At 41.2% G+C, this 20,568-nt stretch overlaps 1 protein-coding gene across 6 annotated transcripts in view; it reads right to left on the bottom strand.

Moving 5' to 3' along the window:
- Positions 1-373: 373 nt before the first annotated feature.
- The window catches only part of INPP4B (inositol polyphosphate-4-phosphatase type II B), a 544,323-nt gene continuing 524,128 nt past the window's right edge, over positions 374-20,568 (bottom strand). For 3 of the 6 annotated variants that reach the window (XM_054562864.1, XM_054562860.1, XM_054562886.1), the window contains one exon: positions 1,651-1,937. In XM_054562864.1, coding sequence (XP_054418839.1) covers positions 1,763-1,937 — 175 coding nt within the window. In that variant the 3' untranslated portion in view covers positions 1,651-1,762. Of the gene's footprint in view, positions 529-1,650; positions 1,938-20,568 lie in introns of those variants that run through there. The other 3 variants (XM_054562878.1, XM_054562893.1, XM_054562869.1) reach the window with 2 other exon arrangements.

The following is a 20,568-nucleotide window of genomic DNA, read 5'->3' as shown; positions in this document are numbered from 1 at the left end:
TTTCCCCGTCTCCCAGCTTCATTTTGGAGGGAGAGCACCGCTGTCTGCGTCGCCTCCAGTCCTCTGTGGACCTGTGCTCTCAGAATGTCCTCCATTAAAATATGCCAGGGACGAAAGCTACACGTTCCACGCTGATCTCCACCAGCGAGAGTCAACACACAGAAGCTTAGAACTAGAAAGGACCGTATCATGGCAGATTTTTTTAAAAATGGATTTCTTGCAGAGACATAAGCTGGTAACTGATTCAAGTAAATCTTAGACTTGGGCAAACATCCCTGGTCATCTCCCTCTACACATCCAAGACAATTAAAAAAAAAAAGAAAGAAAGAAAGAAAATGTAGAGGTTATCCAACGGACGCGAGCTCGTGTCCCTGTTTATTTACAGGCCGGCAGACCTAGGTGTCGGCCTTTCCGTAAGTGCCCTCTGGAGGTCGGTAGTGCTTGGGGAAGGCCATCAGCTGTAGCATGTTGAAAGCGTACTTTCTGCATTTGATATTCTTCAGTACATTTTCTATGCGGCATCCTTCTCTGGTAAAAGGGGAAAAAGTACAACTTCATGAAACAGAATAAATAAATATCCTTTATTTATTTGTTCAATGCAGAGTTGCAGCAACAGTCCAAGTAAAAATAACAAAGATTCAACTCTACATTTTTTTTTCCACAAATGATGATACATCTTACAAAATTAAATCCTAGGCCAGGCCCAATACCATTATTGCCCTCGGAAAGAGATGATTAAGGTCTCTTTGCTCTGAACAGATATTTAAGGTTTAATAAACTCTTTAAATATAATTTGCTCCACAATACAGCTTCACTTTAATCTCATAAATATATCTGCCTTTTTATAACTCTTCCACAAATTAATTTCTTTAAAACACATTAAAATCTATATGTAGCCCTAAGGATACAGGTTCTAGGAATAAGGCATTTAATTTATTAAGTCTGGCCCTATAGATTTTTAAAGGAAAGTTCAATCTCTATTTTAGTTCATTATTTTAGCTGTGCAACGACGAGAAAAATGGCTTCCGGAACAGCCTGGTCCGAGTCCCCGCTTTACAAAGGAAGTGCTTGTGCACAGACAGTACAAAAGTCACAGGTGGGAAAATGGGGTGTCAGGACACAAATGAGACCTTGTTAAAAAGAATAGAAAAGTACTCGGAAAGCCAAATCAACCCAAACAATAGTTACAAACAGGTTAATTTAATTACAAAACAGAAATAGCCATTCTCTCCATAAAGTTACTTGACAGAAAGGGGTTAACTGCAGCAAAGAAACAACAAGACTAACAGGTGAAGAAATCAAACAGAACGTTCTAGCAGCTGATGGCAACAGTGATTTTAGCACAGTGGCAATAAAGTCTGGAACCTCCCCCAATCTCTAGGATGTGTCTCAGAGTTTCAGTGTGTTGTGCAAATTCAGTCTTAATTTCTTTAATAAATTCAATGGGAAGAGGAACAGGAGGTGCAGACCTTCAAGCTTTCAGGATTCTGTTCTTTGTCTTATTCCAAAGATAGTAATTTAAAAATTCTTCTTGAGCTAGTGAACAGTGGGAAACACTTCTCCATGGACAAAAGAGCAAAATAATTCACTTAATGCATAGTACTTCTTTTTTTAGATTTTAGGAAAAAACAAAGAAGACACACTGCCAACAACTGTTAGTTTTAAATTCTCTGAATCTTAAAATGTAGAAATGTTACAGCATTGTCCCCATAATGTAAAGTCCATTGTCACTTGTAGAAAAGAAAGGAATACAACATAAAACTTATTGGTATTTGGCTAAGAGTAACGCAAGACTTAAAATAAGCCACACAACTAGCAGGTGTGAGCTGACAAGCAGCAAGGCGACAGGATAGAAGTGTCGAGAAGTTGGCTTGTTATCAGAGAGACAGCCTGTTTCAGGATCATCGGATTCACTCAGGGCTCCCTGGGTTTGTCTGCTGTTAAACAGGGTGGGGGAAGTAGGGGAGAAAAGAAAATAGCATAGTGTTCACACAGTAAAGAAACTCAATCTTAAACATTGTGAAGCAGAACACATGATCTTATACAGTAAACCTGTTTCAGAAGGAAATTTTATGCTACATAGCCCCAAATACATCCTGCATTTTGGGTTTTTGTTTGTTTGTTTTTCTTTGGTATTTTTTTGCACTGACAAATGAATTTCTTCTTGACAAATGTTATTACAAAAGGAGATTCTTTTTGCTTTTGGGGCAAGGAGGAAGGGAGAGGCACTCCGATGATATTCGCATGGGTTGAATCTGTATGTACAGTGAAGAATCAAATATGCACAATAGCACCAATAAACAAGGCTCCGAGAATAAAACTGAAATATGAATCAGCCCATAAAATTAATCTGATAAGTACATCTTTGGCAAATGAAATAAGAAACAGTATGCGGTGAAGCAAAAGAATGTGTCTGGCATATTTAAGCACACCCTCTACTGGTATTGTACTATATGACGTATTTCTCGTTGTAAAAATGATTTATGGAAATGGTTTGGTATTTAGAATGAATGGAATATCTGACATGTCATCCTCGCCAGCCACAAGATTAGTTTAACAGAACCCCACTTCCTCCTTCAGCTCATAAATTCCATTGTCTCCTCCTCCTCTTACTTAAATATCTATCTCCCATGCACTCCTGAGCTTGAAAGAGATCCATTTCTGCAGAATGACACTTTGAACTGTAAGAGGTTGTAAATTACCAGGTTGTGTATTTTCTGCATAAGTAAAACAGTGGGCATGTGTAATTGGGTTTAAAAGCAGCTACAATTATGGCACATCTTAAATATGTTGTACTGATACACATTGAAAATAAAAATTCTTTCCTAGGGTGTAGTTCATCGGTATTCAGAATTCCCACCATACTTAGTTGTCAAAGCGGGTAGTTGGTCACCATCCGCTCCTCTAGGTTTTGAGGCAGAAAATGGGCCGTTGCTCAGTCTTACGAGAAGTGCGGTGCAAAAGTAACTTCTAAACAAGCCCCACCGCTGCCATGGCCCTTTCAACAGCTGCAGCCCCTGCAAACCTCCCCGACAGACAGTTTGTGACCAGGCGCTGACCAAATCAGTGGCCTCGTGTGGCCAAATAGTAGGCATAACTGTTTCAAACAGCAGGTCGATCACGTTGCCTGTGCTCTAGGGCGTCCCCGAGGGACACCTAAGGACTCCAAAGCCAGTGACCAAGTGAAGTCGAAGCTGCTCTGGAAGGCCAATGGTTTGAGCAAAAAAGGGTTATTTGGGACTTGCAAATTTTTGCTGTCAGTGATACAGGGAACTTGGTTACTCGTTGAACTTTCTGCTGCACATCAGGTAGGAGACAAGCAATCGATTTCAAGGTAAGTTTCCCTTTGAATGCACGGAAGAAAAACTTCCTTGTCCTATGTTATTTCTTCTATTGGCTTGTCAGGGTGCTTGAAATCCCTACATTGCCCAGGCCAGGGGAATATTTTACTCGCTTGTTCAATCAACTATAACCAAGGTATATCTCATTCTTTTATGATTTCTAGTTTCCATACATCCCATAGAGAATATAATATATTAGCAGAGTAATACATGTAGAGGTAGCTGTGATATTTAGTCCATAACATCAGGGACTCAGAGGTCAGACCTCTTGGCTTCACGCGTGGTTCAGTCATCTGCCAGTGAAGCGGCCCAGGGCAAAGCATTTAACATTTGAAGTCTCACTCTCCTTACCTTTAAATAGCGTTAATAATGATAATGCCTACTTCATGGAGCTGCTGTGAAGTATTATAAGTCAACACTGACAGAGTTGTTAGAACAAAGCCTGGAATACAGCAAGCATTCGATTCTGGTTGTGATTGTTATATCATTTGAAAATCAAGAAATACACCGTGGTAGGGTAGCCAGAGCCTTTCTAACCTGTAGGGAAGCGTAATCAGACAGGGCTGTGAGTCAGGGACCCAGCCCCGTGCTCAGGGGTGGCTGTGCCCGCGAGGCCACGGAGGGCGGAGGGCCTGTCATCGCAGCTCGCTCTCATCCGCGGCGCTTCACTCCGCCGCCGCAGAGCGACTTGTTTGTGCGCCACCTCACTGGCCACATCCAGACAAATTACAATCATAACTCTTTCACACAGACCACACGGCAATCTGAATTAGTTTAAAACACCTCATCAACCATGCAGTGGTCTGGTTGAAAGAATAGTGGGAAGTAATGGGTATAATTCATGATTGAACAATACTGGGAAGCAAGAAAAAACACTTTTCAAAGAAGTCCATTACCCTACACAGGTCAGTCACTGTAGAAGGGGTTTGGTCATCACATGTGAGCTGGTCCGGGGTGGGAGGGAAGCTGGGATCAAGGGCCGAGGGAGGCTGGATGGGCGACTGGAAGGTCCCCTTGGGTTTTCAGATGCACAAAGTTAAAGAGGAAGGCTCGGAAGTGACACTTGTCTTTTTCCTGCCCCCAGTCCCTGCCTCTACCAGCTACACAAACTTGAACAAATACTCCATCTCTTTCCATTAAAATCGTTCCATATGCACAGGAACAACAGGATTCCTCAAAGGACTAAGTACAATGATACATTCAAAAACTTAGGTACCTGGTATAAAACGAGCCTGGATAAATGTCAGCTATTGTCGCTGTTCTCACCAATATCACCCTGATCAACACAACCTTCTGTCCAGTTTGAAGGTGAAGGTTATCTGTAGTAAATCTTTTTAGGAGAGAAGTACAAATGGCTGGCTATCTATCTATCTATCTATCTATCTATCTATCTGTCACTACAGAAATACTCTCTTTTTCCCAGAGCTGCCACACATAGATAGGCTCTGGCCAAAAGGATCTTGTAACGTCCCTCACTCTAAATACAGGAAACTAATTGATATCAGATGGCGTTTTTTCCCCTACAATTGCCAGAGCACACTTAACATCTTCCAGTCTGCTTGTTGTATATATGTCTTCTAAGCAAAAAGTACTATATTAAGAGGTTGTCCTTTTGTTTTTTTTTTTGAGGGGCAATTTTATAATTTGTTGTTTGCTAGCTTTAATCTCTGGAGATTACAATAATACATTGAAAAGTGTCTCCTGCATAATCATTCTACAATTTAATTGGAATGGAAAGCAAAGGTCTATGAGACCCCTGACCCTGTCACAGAGTGGACACAGGTGTTCTTGGGGCTACTTCCTTGTTTCCTGCTAAGAATAGCACAAACAGTCATTTCTTCATGGGCACAAATGAACTTTTAAGCTCTCTGCAAGTGCCAAGTGCAAAAGATGTGCTAAGTAATAGCATTCGTAGTTTCCTCACCAGGAACGGATAACCAATCATTACTTAGTGGTACCTCGCAAGGACCCTAATAATCCTGTTACTAGCCGCAGCTGTCCTTGACTGGCAGGTCGCCATGGAAGCAAATCACAATGTTGTCTCCACTGAAAACGTGACATAATCAGACATTTAAAGGCAGTTACTGAATCTGCAGAAGAGAAAATGATTTTTTTTCCTTCAAAGACCTGTCAAAGCAATCACTTAAAATAGAAACAAAGTAAAAGGAAATATTTCACTTTTAAGCACATCACTGCCCACACGAGGAGCCAATAAAACCCAACGTGCGTAACCTGATATTTGCTCACTTCCCCCTTTTCCCTCAGTGAGGATTGCTCTCTCCTAGGTCAGAAGTACCCATTGCACACTGCTCTCATCTGATCTCTGCAAACCAAAGCTAGAGTCCTCTTAGCGCCCCCTGCTGGGTAATTATTCATTCATAGTTTCGCTAGTTGTTATTTTATTCCTTTAACCACTATCGCTCTTCAAGCTACCCCAAAAGAAAATAACCAATTAAAACAGAACAGACAATGGAATACTACTCGGCCATACAAAAAGATGAAACACTGCCACTTGTGACAACGTGGATGGACCTGGAGAATATCATGCTAAGTTAAATAAATCAAAAAAACATTTAAGAACCATATGATTTCACTCATAGGTGGGATATCAAACAGAAAGCAACAGACAAATAAACAAACAAAAAAAAACCTCAGTGACACAGACAACAGAAGTGGTTACCAGAAGGGAAACAGAGCGGGAGGAGGTAGAAGAGGGTAAAGGGGTCCAATATATGGTGAAAGGAGCAGACTAGACTTTGGGTATTGAGTGCACGACGTAATATACAGATGGTGTAGTACAGAACTGTACACGTGAACCTTACATAATCTTTTAACCAATGTCACCCCACTAAACTTAGTTATAAAAACTAAATTAAAAAGTCTTTCCTTTTGACCAAAAAGCTGATTTCCTCCTACACTAAAATGAGACTACCTCACATTTAATTACACCAAGCTTGGAGCTACGGACATACCATCATGAAACTATGAGCCAAGATTTTAGAATTAATATCTTCCAGAGCTTTACTGGACCCTACATTCCTCTGATGAATCGACCTTAATAGAGCATCATTTTCAGGTCCTGGGCTGTTAGATTAAGTCCATTTTTAAACTGGCAGATCTGTGTAAAAATGAAGATAATGTAATGTTGGTCTCATAGAATCATAGATTCCCATATGTAAAGGGGACTTTTAAAGAACTTCATGTTGAATTGCACATTTTATAGATGATAAAATAAATCTCAAGGCTTTATCTATGCTTCTCCAGCAGCGAGTTGCAAGGGAAGGATGCTGTGCGGGCAGCGTCCCTGGTTTAGTTGGCTGCTGTCACGGTCTGCTCAGAGAAAGGGTGTTTTGTTTTCAGTTTAGATTAAGGTCCATGAAATTTAGCAACCTAAAATATTCTTAGGTGACAAATGATCTACCCAATCTACCATAAACTTCTACTTATAATCAGCAGGTTAAAGATCAAATTCCAGAAGTTTTTAAAATATGTGCAGCTTTTTAAATATAGAGGACATTTTAATAAAAGCATATTAAGTATGGGATCATTTCCAGTGGCCTAGAAGCAAGACCAGCTTTTGTGGCCATGTGATCACTGGCCAGATTTAAAATGCCTTCTTTATTTTAACTGGATTTTGGAATCTAGTTAAATTATGTCAACCATATAAAAAGCCCCTAAATGAAAAAATTACTTGACATAAGACTGCGTCCCTGCTTTGAGTGCCCAGGTAACAGAGTGTTCTTGGTAATCCTGTACACATTTGCTACAGAGGAAAGAGCAGCACTCAGCAACAAGTGCACTCCGAGGAAGTGGGCGTCCTGCCCGCAGGCCTGCGGGCCTAGACACGGTGCCCTAGAGGGAAGGCTACTGTGGACTGGACGATGCCAGAGCACGGTGACCAGGGAGGTGGTGGTGGACTTGGGAACATCAGAAAAGAAGGAAGACCACGAGAGTGAGAAGAATGCCACTGGTTTGGAGAAGAGGGAATTTTATAGTTAGATGGCTGCTGATTCCAAAGGTCAAAGGCTCTGTAGTTTGAAGTCGGGGCTACCTTGAAAAGTGATAGGAGCGTCTGACCTAAGGAAAGAGATCTACATATCCTGAACTGTCCTGTGAGAGCTACTTTATAGAGATTATCTACTTGTTACGAAAGTTTACACTGTTGGTGTTATTATCTCCACAGGCTCAAAAGGGTTGCAAAACTTGCTCAAAGAGCAGGTAAGGGATTTCTATCCCCCTCTGACTAATAGAAAAACCATTTTCCTTTTGCCTTCCACTTGGGATCCTTTAAGCACAGGTTTCTCAGAAACTGCAGGTACGATTTCTTGCCAGCTGTTTGATTATACTAAGTGACCTCTAAGACTACTTTTATCTCTGCCTCCCGTGGCCCTTTGATTCTGTCACAAGACAACTGTCCTACTCTGGAGATGCATATTTTTTCTACCAACAGAACAGGTGACATTTCAGCAAGAAAACGGTGGGGCGGCTGCAAAAACCGAAGAATGCAAAGCATGTTGACATCCTATTTGGTCTCTCAAGTTGTTCTTACCCATTCTTATCTATTTTCATATCCCCGTTTCAGAATTAAAAAAAAAAAATAACCCAACCTATGTCTCTGTTTTCAGTTTAAGTTCTCTTTGGCATCCCATTTTGTACTCTTCTCATGTCACTCTTCTAGTTTTAAAAATACCTGAAATAATGGAAATATCTTTTTGTCAGGAAAAGCAAGGCTCCAGGAGTGATTCTTTCAGATGGTATCCAAGCGTTGCTTTGAAGAGAAAGAAAATACATATGCCCAGAAAAACAGCTCAATAAAAGATAGGAAAGTGGCTGGGTATCAAATATAGATGTGTCCTAAAAACTTAAAAACAGAAAAGGATTGGGAGAGAGACATAATGAGATGAAAATATAATTGTTTCCATCAGATCACTATCAGAGAACTGATTACAGGTTTGATCTCTGAATTTTAGAAAGGGGGATATTTGGATGAGGTCCAGAAAGAAATAGCACAAATGATTAAAGAATTGAAGGAAAAAAGCTTATGAGGAAGTATTTAAGGTTAATTTTGTTTGGAGAAAGGAAGACTAGCATGCGATGTGATCGCTGCATTTAAACATAGGTAAGACAGTGTAAATAATTTTGAGACATTAATTTGTGTTTTGCTTTCTTATATTTTAGGCTGTGGTATAGGGCATGTACCCCAGTGACTTCAGCAGCACTGGACGCAAAAGCTGCCTAACTGAATAGATTTGCCCTTCTTTAGTTTATGACAGAGAAAATGTGAGGTGTCCATTGAGCAGGAAAGGATCTTTGAGGGCTGAGAGGGAGAAGGAAAAGGAAGGGAAGGAAAAGGGAGGAAAGGAAAGAAGGGAGCGAGGAAGACAGAGGGAGAGGCGGGTGGGAGGAAAGGGCAGGGGGAGAGAGAGAGAAAAGCAATGATTAGGGAGATGACAAAGGGACAAATGTCAATGCCAGAGGGTGGAGAAGCCGTGTGCATTGTTTTGAGTGGTGCCTGGTCAGGGAGGGCCACCCAAGGGGCAGAGGGCCTTTGAGGTGCCTGTGAGGAGGCTGCCCTGGATCATGGGTCAGCTTCGCCAAAGATCCCCTTGTCTTGAGCTTATCTTGGACAATAAAATGAAGGGGCTTAAAGGTACCACGAGGGAAAGGAAATGAACGCATCAGTGGTGGATGACCAATACAGAGAAGACTTCTGGCAGTTGCAGTGCAAGATACGGCCTGTGGCAAGAGGAGAGCTCGAAACACCAGAGGCTGACGCGCCATCGGCCTTGCTGGTGGGAGCCGAAACGTGGGACAGAGCTTGTTTAACGGAATCCCTTAAAAAAGAAGCAAAACAAAAACCAAAAACATTAATTCATGGGCAGATAAAGAGGCCGATTCTACAAAGAAGTGAAGTACATAGAGGTAGATACACACCTATAACCCATTATCTATTTTCCATACTATGTAATTAGCTCTTTGTACAGGAGCACCAACAAGATGACTATGTTTTCATTGCTTCAAAGTAGCAGTCAGAGAGGAGCAAGAGGACAAGTCAGGAAAACACGTTGCATTTGTTGCTCAAGTACTTAAAAATATAAACAACCATTAGCTCAGTGCTCTGATGTCACTTTCCTGGAGTTTTCGATACCTTTTATGCACCAGTTAAGGGGAAATTAACATGCAAAAATAAGACTTCTGATTCTGTTCTTGATCCATACCAGACAGAGATAATGAGGCAGAGCCATCACCATCTGGTTCCAGAGTGAAGCTGGGGACCTGGTAGAGCCTGACTGATTCCAGGAGCTGCTCTTAAGCTCCCACAGAAAAACAGAATTCCACACGGACCCATACATAAAGCCTGTGCTATTCTGCAAGCAGCCTCGGAAATGCAGCTGGTATCAGAACCAAGGCTAAGTATTTGGATTCCTGTAACAGGAGAGAAAATCAGCCCAGCTACTAGTATCTGTTCAGTTTTAAGTCTCAACTTCTTCCCTTTAAAAGGGGAGAATGTTAACATCTATCCAGCAGGATTATTGTGAGATTATGTGAATGCACCTACAAACTTCTCAAGAGCAGAAATAAGGAAATAAGTAAATAAATAACCGCTTCTCCCCGCCTCCCCTTGCTCAATCTCAGTTCTTATGCAGACAATACTTTGAGCAGAGAGAGTGCTCAGCTCTAGCCCTTTCTTGTTCTTTCTAACGCCGCACACTTTCCGTTCCTATAGTACGTGTACTTTCTCTGGGGGATGTCAACCAGTCCCACGACTTCCCTATCACTTTATGGTGGTGCAGCTTAAGTTGATCTCTCTAGGTTAAACCTCTTCTCTGAATTACAGGTACATATACCGTATCTTCACTTGGATGTCTAACAGACATGTTAAGGCAGTGGAGGGTGGCCAAACAGGCCTCCATGAACTATGCCACATTGGCCTAAGGATTATTTTGAGCTAAAGGCACTTGAAATGCAGCAGGTACAAGAGGGTGCTCTGACCTCAGCTTTTCTTCCTGAAAGCCAGAGATGTAAAAGATGCCCTCCCTATAGCAGCAAGAGAGAAACATTCTTATCACCAGAGACAGGGAGTCAATGCCGAGACAATTCTCTACAAACTGACTTTGTTAAAATAATTCTTTGTTCGGCCTACTATAAAAGCATTTAGGTTTTGACACTTCTTAGAGTCTTCGTTTTCTTATAAAGATTTCCATGTGTGTATAAAACATGGGTGCTTTTTTCCTGTTAATCCTGTCTTATGCCAACTTAATCCTCAGGCCCCGTGGGAAACCCTAACAGGGTGGAGGAAAAGTTCGACCTCCCCTACAGTTTCAAGGTCAGACCTTGAGTCCCCGGCCTCTGCCCTCTTTCCAAATCAGCTGCTCCCTTCCTTCCCGTCTCAGGAAAGGAAGCTCCCCCCCTACACAGTCACATTAAGCACCTCAGTGCTCCCTGGCCCTTCCACATGTTTGCACCCCACATCCCTCCATCAGCTGATCAGGCCACGTCCCAGCACCTCCACTGCTACAGCCTGACTGGCGGGACCCACGTCACCAGAAGCAGTTTCCCTGCCTCTGCCACCCTTTCCCCGTTATTGTCACTACATCCTCGTGTATCCATTTAGACACACGGCAAAGCAACCAAGGCACATTCTAGTTGCATTTTAAAGCCATTTCCCAAAGAGCTTTCTTGGAATGAAAATTCGGCTGCTTCCAGCTGCCCACAGGGAACCAAGCTGTCAAAAGAGCAGCGGTGTTTCCCCAACCACAGGGGGGCGGGAATATTTTCAACTGCTCGGGCCTGAGACCAAAGCTCCTGCCTCTCAAGGAGGAGGTGCGGCTACATCCTCTTGCTCCATGCCCTCCCAGGTTCTCAGTTCCTCCCACCGCGGCCATGTCTGTGAAGCTAGAGGAATCCTGCCAACATTTACAGAGATGGAACCCTGCTTGCTTTCAACTTTTTTTGCTGTATCTGAAATGGATGGAGTTGAGTATGAAGCAGCCCGATAGGAGACACCCGCACTCCCAGTGTTAAATATTATAGAATGTTCCCTCCAGCCCCCTCTTTGAACAGGACCCTCCAGAAGAATCAGTTGAGACACTTTGCCCTTGGGACTATTAGAGTAGTAACCCTTCTTTACAAGGACAGGGGCTCATATTTTTCTCTGGTCTCCAATCTCTTCCCATTCCTGTCTCCCAGTTCTTTCTTTCCTCCCTCCATCCCAGGCAAAAAGCACAATGCAGCAATTCCTGCAACCTACTTCTGGAAGTAAAGGCTTCTGACAAATCCTAGGGAAGAAAGACGCAGTCAAGAATTTAGAGATTAGATTTGGATACAAGTTCATGACTCAAAACAACAGTTGCACAGCTATGAGAAAGGCAAACTATACAATATGAAATACACCAAGGAGGGATAACTCCAAGATGTAACTGGAAGTGCTTTATATACATCATCACTAATCTCTGCTACAGGAAATGCATCTTAGAGAAACAGACTTTTGTGATGGTCAATGAAGACTAAACAGAGTTTCAATGGCTAGAAATTGGGTGGGGCTGGGGGATGTAAATAACAGAGAGAGGCTGAAAACAGTAAAGTATCAGATGCATCTGGAAATGACCCAGGTGACTCTGGTTATAGTAATGGGGCTGCAAAGAAACCCATGGAGGCAGGGAAAGTAAATGGTGGCTTGCTTTTTTCGTTGCTTATTTATATATCTTAGGCATTTTCTAAAATAAACACTTACTTTGCAACAAGAAATTCAACAACATCATTTTAAAATGAGGCTGGACTCTGTCGCAAATGTTCATGTTGATGGCACAAAAATTATCCTGAAGAAGTGACTGCAAAAGGGTGATGAGTTAGGCGCTGCTGGGCAGCACCGAGAGGCAGTGGGTGGGACGGCTTGCGGCAGGACCGCAGCAGGGATGGGATAAACCAGAGGCAGAGGCCAGCAAAGGGTTGTTGTGAGAATCCAGGCAAAAAGTGATGAGGGGGTTGAACGTGGAGAGAAGGGGAGGGCGAGGAAGTTACAGATGCTAAAAGAGAAGTAATCTGAATGAAACAGAGTAGTGTATGTTCAGAGTTTAGACAGGAGATCAGGGAGAGAAAAAAGGAAAAAAGAGTATGTTCAGGATTTAGGGGGAAATGCATCTATTTAAGCATGCTATGTTTGATAAGTATAATAAAAGATAGGTCAGACAGGCTCTACGCCACATTCTACACCCTGCGTTTGGAAGTCTCCTGCAGAACGTGGGCTAAGAGGTGACGCCATGCAGGCCGGAGCGTGTGCTGAGCGGAGGTGAGGGCTGAGGGCACCACGCTGGGGGTGCCTGTACTTGCCGGGCCAATGAGGAGGGAAGGCAACAGGGACAGTGGCAGGAAACTGTCACAAATTCAAAGAGAGGTGTTAACTAATGTGACAAGTGCTGCAGCAGGAGCAAGGGGGATGCAAAGTAAACAAGTGTCACTGGATTTGATTATGTGGCTTGGAGCCTGTGACCTTCAGTTGAACTTTAGAAACAGAAATTACTTCCGAGCAACTGATGAATGACTGATGTCACCTGCGTGACGGCATCCTATCCAACCTCAATACTGCATCCAGGGATGGACAGGGAAAGGGCGGAGGAAGCCTCGGACGCAGCCGTGTTGCTGAGGCTCCTTCAGGATGTGAGCGGTAAGTGTGCTCATGGCACCGAGGAAACAGGATGGGGGAGATTCGGGGATGTGGAACAGTTGGGCATCTTACTCTTTTCAGGAAAAAGAAAAGTAGACAGTCATGGGTTGAAGGCTAGCTATGAAACATGGAGCTTTTACTGTTTGTCAAAAAGTCCTGACTAAGTGGGAATCCACTAACCTCAGCGCATCCCGGGCAACTGAAGATAAAGGCATTTAGGGGCTGGGATGCAGAGGGCATGGGAAAGTCATTAGGAGCTTAACCTCTTTGCAGTTTGTGACACAATCACAACTTTTTGCAATATGTTCTCAGTGGTTCAATAAGATAAAGCCAAGATTGAATCTCTGATCATCTAACCATTAATGTCACCACAAATCAGAACATCTGTGTGGCTGCTAGCGTGTTTGGAGCAGCACCTTTGCCTATAATTTTGAAAGCCAGTGTCTTGTAGATCCCAACAGTCTATATGTTACATTTACATACAACTTTCAAAACACTGTACATGTGTCCTGACGGATTCCTTTTTCATATGGTTGTTTGGATTGAGGCCAATGACCACATGAACGTAAACTACAACTTATTAGAAGCAAACACTTTATCAACACAAATGACTATGCTACAATTCATTGTTCTGTCTCTTTTTAATTTCTAATACAGCTATTGACCTTAATTATCTGACACTAGATTTTGTGTCCAACATACTAGTCCTGATCATAGTCACTGGGAACGCCTCACAGCTGACTCCCCACAAGTAACTACTTGGGGTGAATCAATGATCTTAAAAAATGCCCAGCTGTTTTCTACTTACCACACGGATACTTCCTTTTATTTTTCTGTTGAATGCTGAGTATTTTCTTTTCTTTGTAAAAAATTAGTACTGTCTTAATATGTTATAGTCAATTGACTATGGATCCTGATTGAGCTTCCCTTTCAATCTGTGCCTCTCCGCCCCTCTAAGGAAAAAAACTACAGCTCCATCAAAGTAATAACTCCCAGGATATCTGTGATAAAGCTGGGGAAAATGGTAAGTTAAGAAAAATCAAACAGGATTTTTGATTTATTTACTCAAGGAACAGTTTTACCTACTTTGTGCCTCGAATAGTCCAAGCTGAGCAAGAGTGATAAGAAAGAAGAAGGGCAATGGCCTCGGAAAAGTGGACTGATCTTGACATGACAGGACCCCGGCATTTCAGAGGAAGAACGTGAGCACTCACCTCTGTGTCGTGGGGAGTGACACAGTTACCTTTGAACTTTAAGGAAAGCACTTTGGGAGGAATGCATAAAGCAGATGGGAAGGTACGGTACTTGAGAAAAGAGAGTGATTAAGAGACCACCGCAGTGGACCAGGCGAAAAGTAATAAAGGTCTGGAATGCGGCAAGAGAAACGAAAGAATGGGAGACCACATATGAAAGATGGGGCGGGGGGTGGTGTGGCATCCTGGAGAAAATGTCTTCTAAGAATTATAAGTACAGGTAGTGATTATAAATTGTAAGACCTGGAAAAGGGTATTTTATCTTCCTCTGTCCACTTTTATAATGACACTGATGCAGATAAGCAGACCGAGTCTAACACAGCTAACATTTCTGACACTTGCTGCAATTTTCTGCCATAATTCTTGAAATGGCTGTGTTCTTTGCCAAACAGATGGCTATCAAGGCAAATATAAAATATCACTCAGAACCAACCGTGGTAATTGCTTAGAGTTAACTTTTTCAATTAAAATAAAAAATGTGTCAGTAGTTTCATTCTAGTAGAACCCAGAGACTTCTGCGGACACCCAAGTTTCTCTTTCTATTGGTTTCATTTGTGCTTCGTTGCATATCAGTCAGAAATTACATTCTGTATCGACTCTCTTCTCTTCAATTTCATACTACCTAAAGACACAGAGCTCAGAAAAAGGATATTTTCCTACTTTTGTTTTGATGACTCATAAATTGCTTAAAGCTTTTCCTCCACTCAGATGGTTGGAACCAGAAGGGAACCCTGGAGCTCACCGGGCCCAGCCCCTTCATTTCTCAGATGAGAACGCTGAGGCCTCCAGAGGAGGACCAGCATCTCGTCAGCTGCGCAGTGGTGTAGCGCCGGGATTGTGTGCAGAACAATTAGATTGACGACATTCTTCTGCTCCCATACAATGAAACAGCCTCCTCTCAGCCCCTGCCTCACAGAGAGGAAGGAGCCACTCTCTCATCCCTGTGTGTCCTGTATCCTCTCATTACACACTGTGAGGACTATTCTCATGGGAAAATGCGCCTGGGGATTTAGGAGGGAGCCGGCCCGGAAGCCACGCACTTATGACTCACTATGATCCCTCTGTTCCTCAGTAGCCCCTATGGCTTGCAGTTCTTTTTTCTAGACAGTTAGGATGTGAAATCAGTCTCTCTGAGCCTGCTGCTGTGGCTGCCACTGCTCTACCTTACAAACCACAGATAATTCCAGGAAGGAAAAAAATTAAGGGATGGGTTCATATAATACTCATTCATAAAGCATCAACTAGGGTCATAGAAAGTTCATGAAGAAGGTCACCACTTATGGAGTACTGACTATTTGTCTTAGTTCTTTTCAGATATGGATAGTGGAAACTCTGAGACATGGCCCCATGTAGGAGAATATGCAGATATGTTATAAATGCCAAATGTTTTTATTATTTCATCCAGCAATCACATGTCTGAGAATATACCTCAACAAACATCTCCAACAATTCAAACTGCACAAAGTTATTCATTGCAACATTCTGTGTAATTGTGAAATATTGGTAAGTAACCTGGTGGTTAGCTGATTTCACAATTGCTGATCCTTCACCCCCATGACCTTTAACTTTCACACCATGACTGTGAGGTGGGTACAAAGGTCACTTCTGCAAATGGGAAAACTCAGAGATATTAGGCACAGTCTCCAAGCTTACCTGGTAAGAAGAGACAGAGAAAGAATTTTAATCTGGTTCCTTCTGAGTCCCAAGTCAGTGCTCTTTTCAACTGTGTGATACTTTCTTTTTCTACATTTGGCATTGTGCAAGAAGCTATGTAGATATAGCACCAGCAGACATGGCCTTGCAGTCTGCCCACGATAGCTCATCGTATTCAGAACACTTAGAGAGAAACATGTAGCATCACCGTAAATGAAAGGAAGGTTTTGAATCCAAAGAGTTTTCATTGTGGGCTTAGGCGTAGAGTTTCTGCACACCCCAGTTTACTCCAGTTTATGCCTGTCGTCCCCGCAGGATTTAGGTGGAGGGTATCTAGGTAAATGGGCACCATATTATAAAGGAAGTAAAGAGAAAGAAGACAGAGGCCCAGAGTTGTGGTGTTTGCCCTATGTGTTACGTGCTTGCTCGGTGGGTGTGGAGGGGCTGGTCCTTGTGTGACAGGACGGTAAAGAGATGAGGGGGGACCGAGACAGAAGGTCTGGTGGGACAAAGAGTTGAGAAGGAGTTGAAATGACACACAAGGACATATAATTCTATGTGACATACTGGGTTTCAGGAAAATTAGTTTGAAAATGACATACAGGGTAGGTTGAAGTAGAGAGGCTGGAAACAGAAAAGCCAGTGGGAAGAATTTTGAAGTAATCAAGATGTGAGGCCAATAATATAGGGTTGCAGAGAAACAAGTCAAAGCCAAAAGTCACTAGGAGGGGAAGAAATGGCAGAATTTCAGCCAACAGACAGGTCACTGAGACTTGCATCATTGTTTATGATTCCCCTGGCCCCGACTTCTAGATACTGTCATCACGGGCAGCAAGGGAACAACAGAAGTTGGCTCAATACACTCCTAAAGCCCTAGGGCTAAGTGGCAGGAGCCAGAAAGTGTTTATACTTGTGAAAAAAAAGGTGGCAGGAGAATTGTGTAATACAGCACAGAAACCAGAGGCAACTGAACTTCAACAAAACAGAGTATCATGTCGCAGTAAATGAATCATGCTAACTCAAATATTGTTGGTTTTGTCCTGTATAATTTGTGCATCAATTTGGCTTTACAGGTGTCTAAGAGCCAGAGGCATATGGAGTTCATGCCCGGCTTTACATCTGGTCATCTATAAGTAACATCATGCTAACAATAGTTCCTGTCAGAAAGGAACGTATGCAATGATTATTTTGTTAAAGAGATTAACATATGACTCAAGTTTGAGAGTCATCTGTACAAATAAGATTTATTTTTACATCACTGGCTTTCACAACGGGGTAGTTATTGGTGATGTACAATGTAACAGTTTAAGTGGGCTGGTATATTGGAAATCAAAAGGCAAAGGGATAGGAAGAAAATATAGGACTAAATAACAGCAGCCATTGAGACCACATCAAGAAGTATAGGCTGTGTATGATGAATTATGGAGGAAGAACATAGAACAAAGAAATAAAAATAATAAAACTAACCATATAGGCTTTGATGGATACTCATTACTTAGTATAATAGCTGCACTTGGCTAAAATAGGAGTTTGTGGTTATGTGGTGGACATGAAATATATTTCTTTCCAGAAAGATGAATATATCAATAGGTAGGAACTGTTTTCTGGCCAGATTAATAAATGACAATTTTCCAGATACATTTAAAGACAAAGCATTAAGACACATTGAAGACAACTCAGACACCACATATAATTATCCAAAACCACAATTCAATTAACAAATGGTCTGTGGATTCATTCCTGGACTCAAGGAGTAAGGAGTCCATTTTATACTTCTATCAGGTTGTATTGTTGAGCTCCATGACCTCATGGCTCAAACATTTAGTTTCATTACTAATTCTAAATAAAAATAAATAATTCATTGAAAATCAGATGCAAAGAAGTTGGTTAGGGGATCAAAAAGAATTGACTTTGTATAAGGAAGTTTCCAAAGTTAATCTAATAGTGATCTAAGACAGTCTTACGTAGATCTCTGAAGCTAAGGTAGATTGGGGTGCTTCTCTTTTTGTTTCAAAGAAATATATTCTAATGGAGTTCAACTTAGTAGCAGAGGAATCTGCTGTCACTCACATTACCTTAAAATACTTTCAGTTAGAGAAAGATTAATAAAAAGTCAAAGTTGATTAAAAACCAAAATACAAATTATTAGTTTGTAGTTTCCAATAATTCTATACATTATCAGCCTTTTTAAAAAATTCTCAGTAGATCACACAATGCACCACATCCAAAGAGATTCTCTCTCTCTCTCCCTCTCTCTATCTAGCATGGTGTTTATATACTAGAGAGTCAGAAAATTCTAGATTTGAATCTGGCTTTGCCTCTTGCTACTTGTTTACTTGGACAAGCTATATCACTTTGCTAAACTTTCATTCTGTCATTTTAAAGATAAGGATGTTAGTAGTATTATTATACATAGGTTGTATATGAAAGTTAAATACAAACACACAAATAAGCATGACCCTATATAGTAGGTTTAGCATCCTGGCATATATTCAGTACTCAATAAATGGTAACTATAATTATAAGTGTCATTATAAATGTCATTAAATGTACTTATTAAACAAATGACAATGAAATAATCTACAAGGTCTCTCTACTAATGACTAATGAATTTTGAAAAACACAGAATTGTTTCTATAAAAGTCATAGTCCACAGTAATGATTTCAAGAAAAGAGTATTTAGCTATTATTTCTAAGAATACTGTGTTCTTATGGTTTATTTATAGGAGCAATGCATATTACATTACTGTAACTATTTTTCTAAACTTTACAAATACAAATTTGATGGGCTGTTGAACAGAGTTTGATTCTTTTTTAACCAAAAAATGCTGAACTTGTTTGATTTTTTATAGTTACACATTATGGAACTTATTTCTCTTATATTACTATTCCAAGTCTAATTTAATAATATGCAAAGCAAAAGAATTGAGTACCTCAACCTTATAATTCATCATAGTGTACCTGAAATAAGCATTTAACTTGATTATGTTTTGCTATAATACTCTTAATCAAAAATTATTAATATATATTGGAATTTTTGTTCAAACATTTACACTGAGAATAATTATAAGTATTTAATCTCTTATAATTGAGATGATAATTAGAGAGGTTGGATGCAGACTGAATTATTAAAATGCTTAAAGATTCTCAAGAGAAAAGATGTGGCTCTTCTATTATTAAACTAGCTTATTTATTCCCTAGGTATCACTTACTTAAAATTTATTTTTACAGACACTGCTGCTTGATTACTTAAGCATAGCCCATGTTCTTCTGTTCATAAGTAGAAACCGGAGCAATTGCACAGAGATATACATTAAAACAAACGCACAGGCTTCTTTCTCTTCCTTCTACTGCTCCATAAACAGGCACACATTCATAAAATAATGTTATTTCTCAGAAAAACTCTAGCTAACTAATATATTGAATACTTTCATTTAACATTCTTTTGAACATAATGACCTCACTTTATCTACTGCCCAAGTGTCTAGTGTTTAAATTACCTTGTTTCCTAAGACAACAATTTCCCAAATGGGGTTCCATGAGGTACTGATGGGTGCATGGTGCTGGGTCAACAAAAGCCCAGTTTCTTTATGGTGGAATTTTCCTAAGACTTTAGGACATAAAGGTGTTGGGGCTTCTGGGAGCTGGCAACATGCGATTTTTTGCACTTCGGTGGTGGTTTCTCAGGTATTTGCTTTGTAATTATTTGTTGAAATGTACACTTGTGTTTTATTCACTCTAATGGTAGTGCTAGTACTCTAACATTACGCACTGAGATAGTCCGAGGGAGCTCGGTGAGAAACCGTGCGCTTCCCCCGAGGTGGACGCCGTGTGGGCGCCATGTGGGCGCCATGTGGACGCTGACATTCCGTGTGAACAGAGAGGACATCTGCATGTTGCTGACACTCATGACGTTGGTGCCGGCGCTGGTGTTCTGTTTCTTACTCTTTGTCCCAACGGCAGGCCACTACATCTTTACAGAAAGGAAAGTTAAAATCCTTCCGTAGTCCTGACTCATCTTATCAAAAATGCTTCAGATATGCTTGAGTGTTTAATTCAGAGCGTATCTGATTCCCTCCGTTTCTCTCCAAGAAATCATGGTAGAGAGAACGTAGACACTGCAAGAGGACGGCGAGTTACTAATTGCCCTGCTCTCTACCTGTAAGAACCCAAAATTCAGGTCTTTCCTGTGTCGATTTTTACCAGTGACACAGACTCCAGCAACCATTCTCTCATTCCCTTGAGGCTTAACTTATTCCTATTTGAATGCTGGTCTCAGAGTATAGAAGCAGGTAAATCATTTATTCGTGTCCATGGAATGCAATTTTGTACTTTAATAATAAAATACGAAATGATGCCTAGGATGAAATGAGTGTGCCTTCCTACAAGCCTACATAGTTTTAGGGAATTACATGGACACTGGAAAGATCTGTTTTTTTAACTCTTAGAAATATTTTATGATTCTAATCAACCTATCACTTAATGTATTCAGTTATACATTATTATACATGATCAACCTTTGCCTTCCGTTATGTTCTTCAGACAACACTGCTGACCTCTTGTGCACTAATTGAGAAACTTCTTACAGAAATGCTGTTCTAGGGGTCATTTGAAAACCCCTCTGACCATCCTACGTGTTGTTTTCTCATCCTGTATT

The sequence above is a fragment of the Pteronotus mesoamericanus genome, unplaced genomic scaffold (assembly GCF_021234165.1).
Source record: "Pteronotus mesoamericanus isolate MK-2021 breed Mesoamerican mustached bat unplaced genomic scaffold, CSHL_Meso_final contig_163, whole genome shotgun sequence".
In the NCBI taxonomy this organism is placed as follows: domain Eukaryota; kingdom Metazoa; phylum Chordata; class Mammalia; order Chiroptera; family Mormoopidae; genus Pteronotus; species Pteronotus mesoamericanus.
This window is presented reverse-complemented; position numbering and strand designations above follow the sequence as displayed.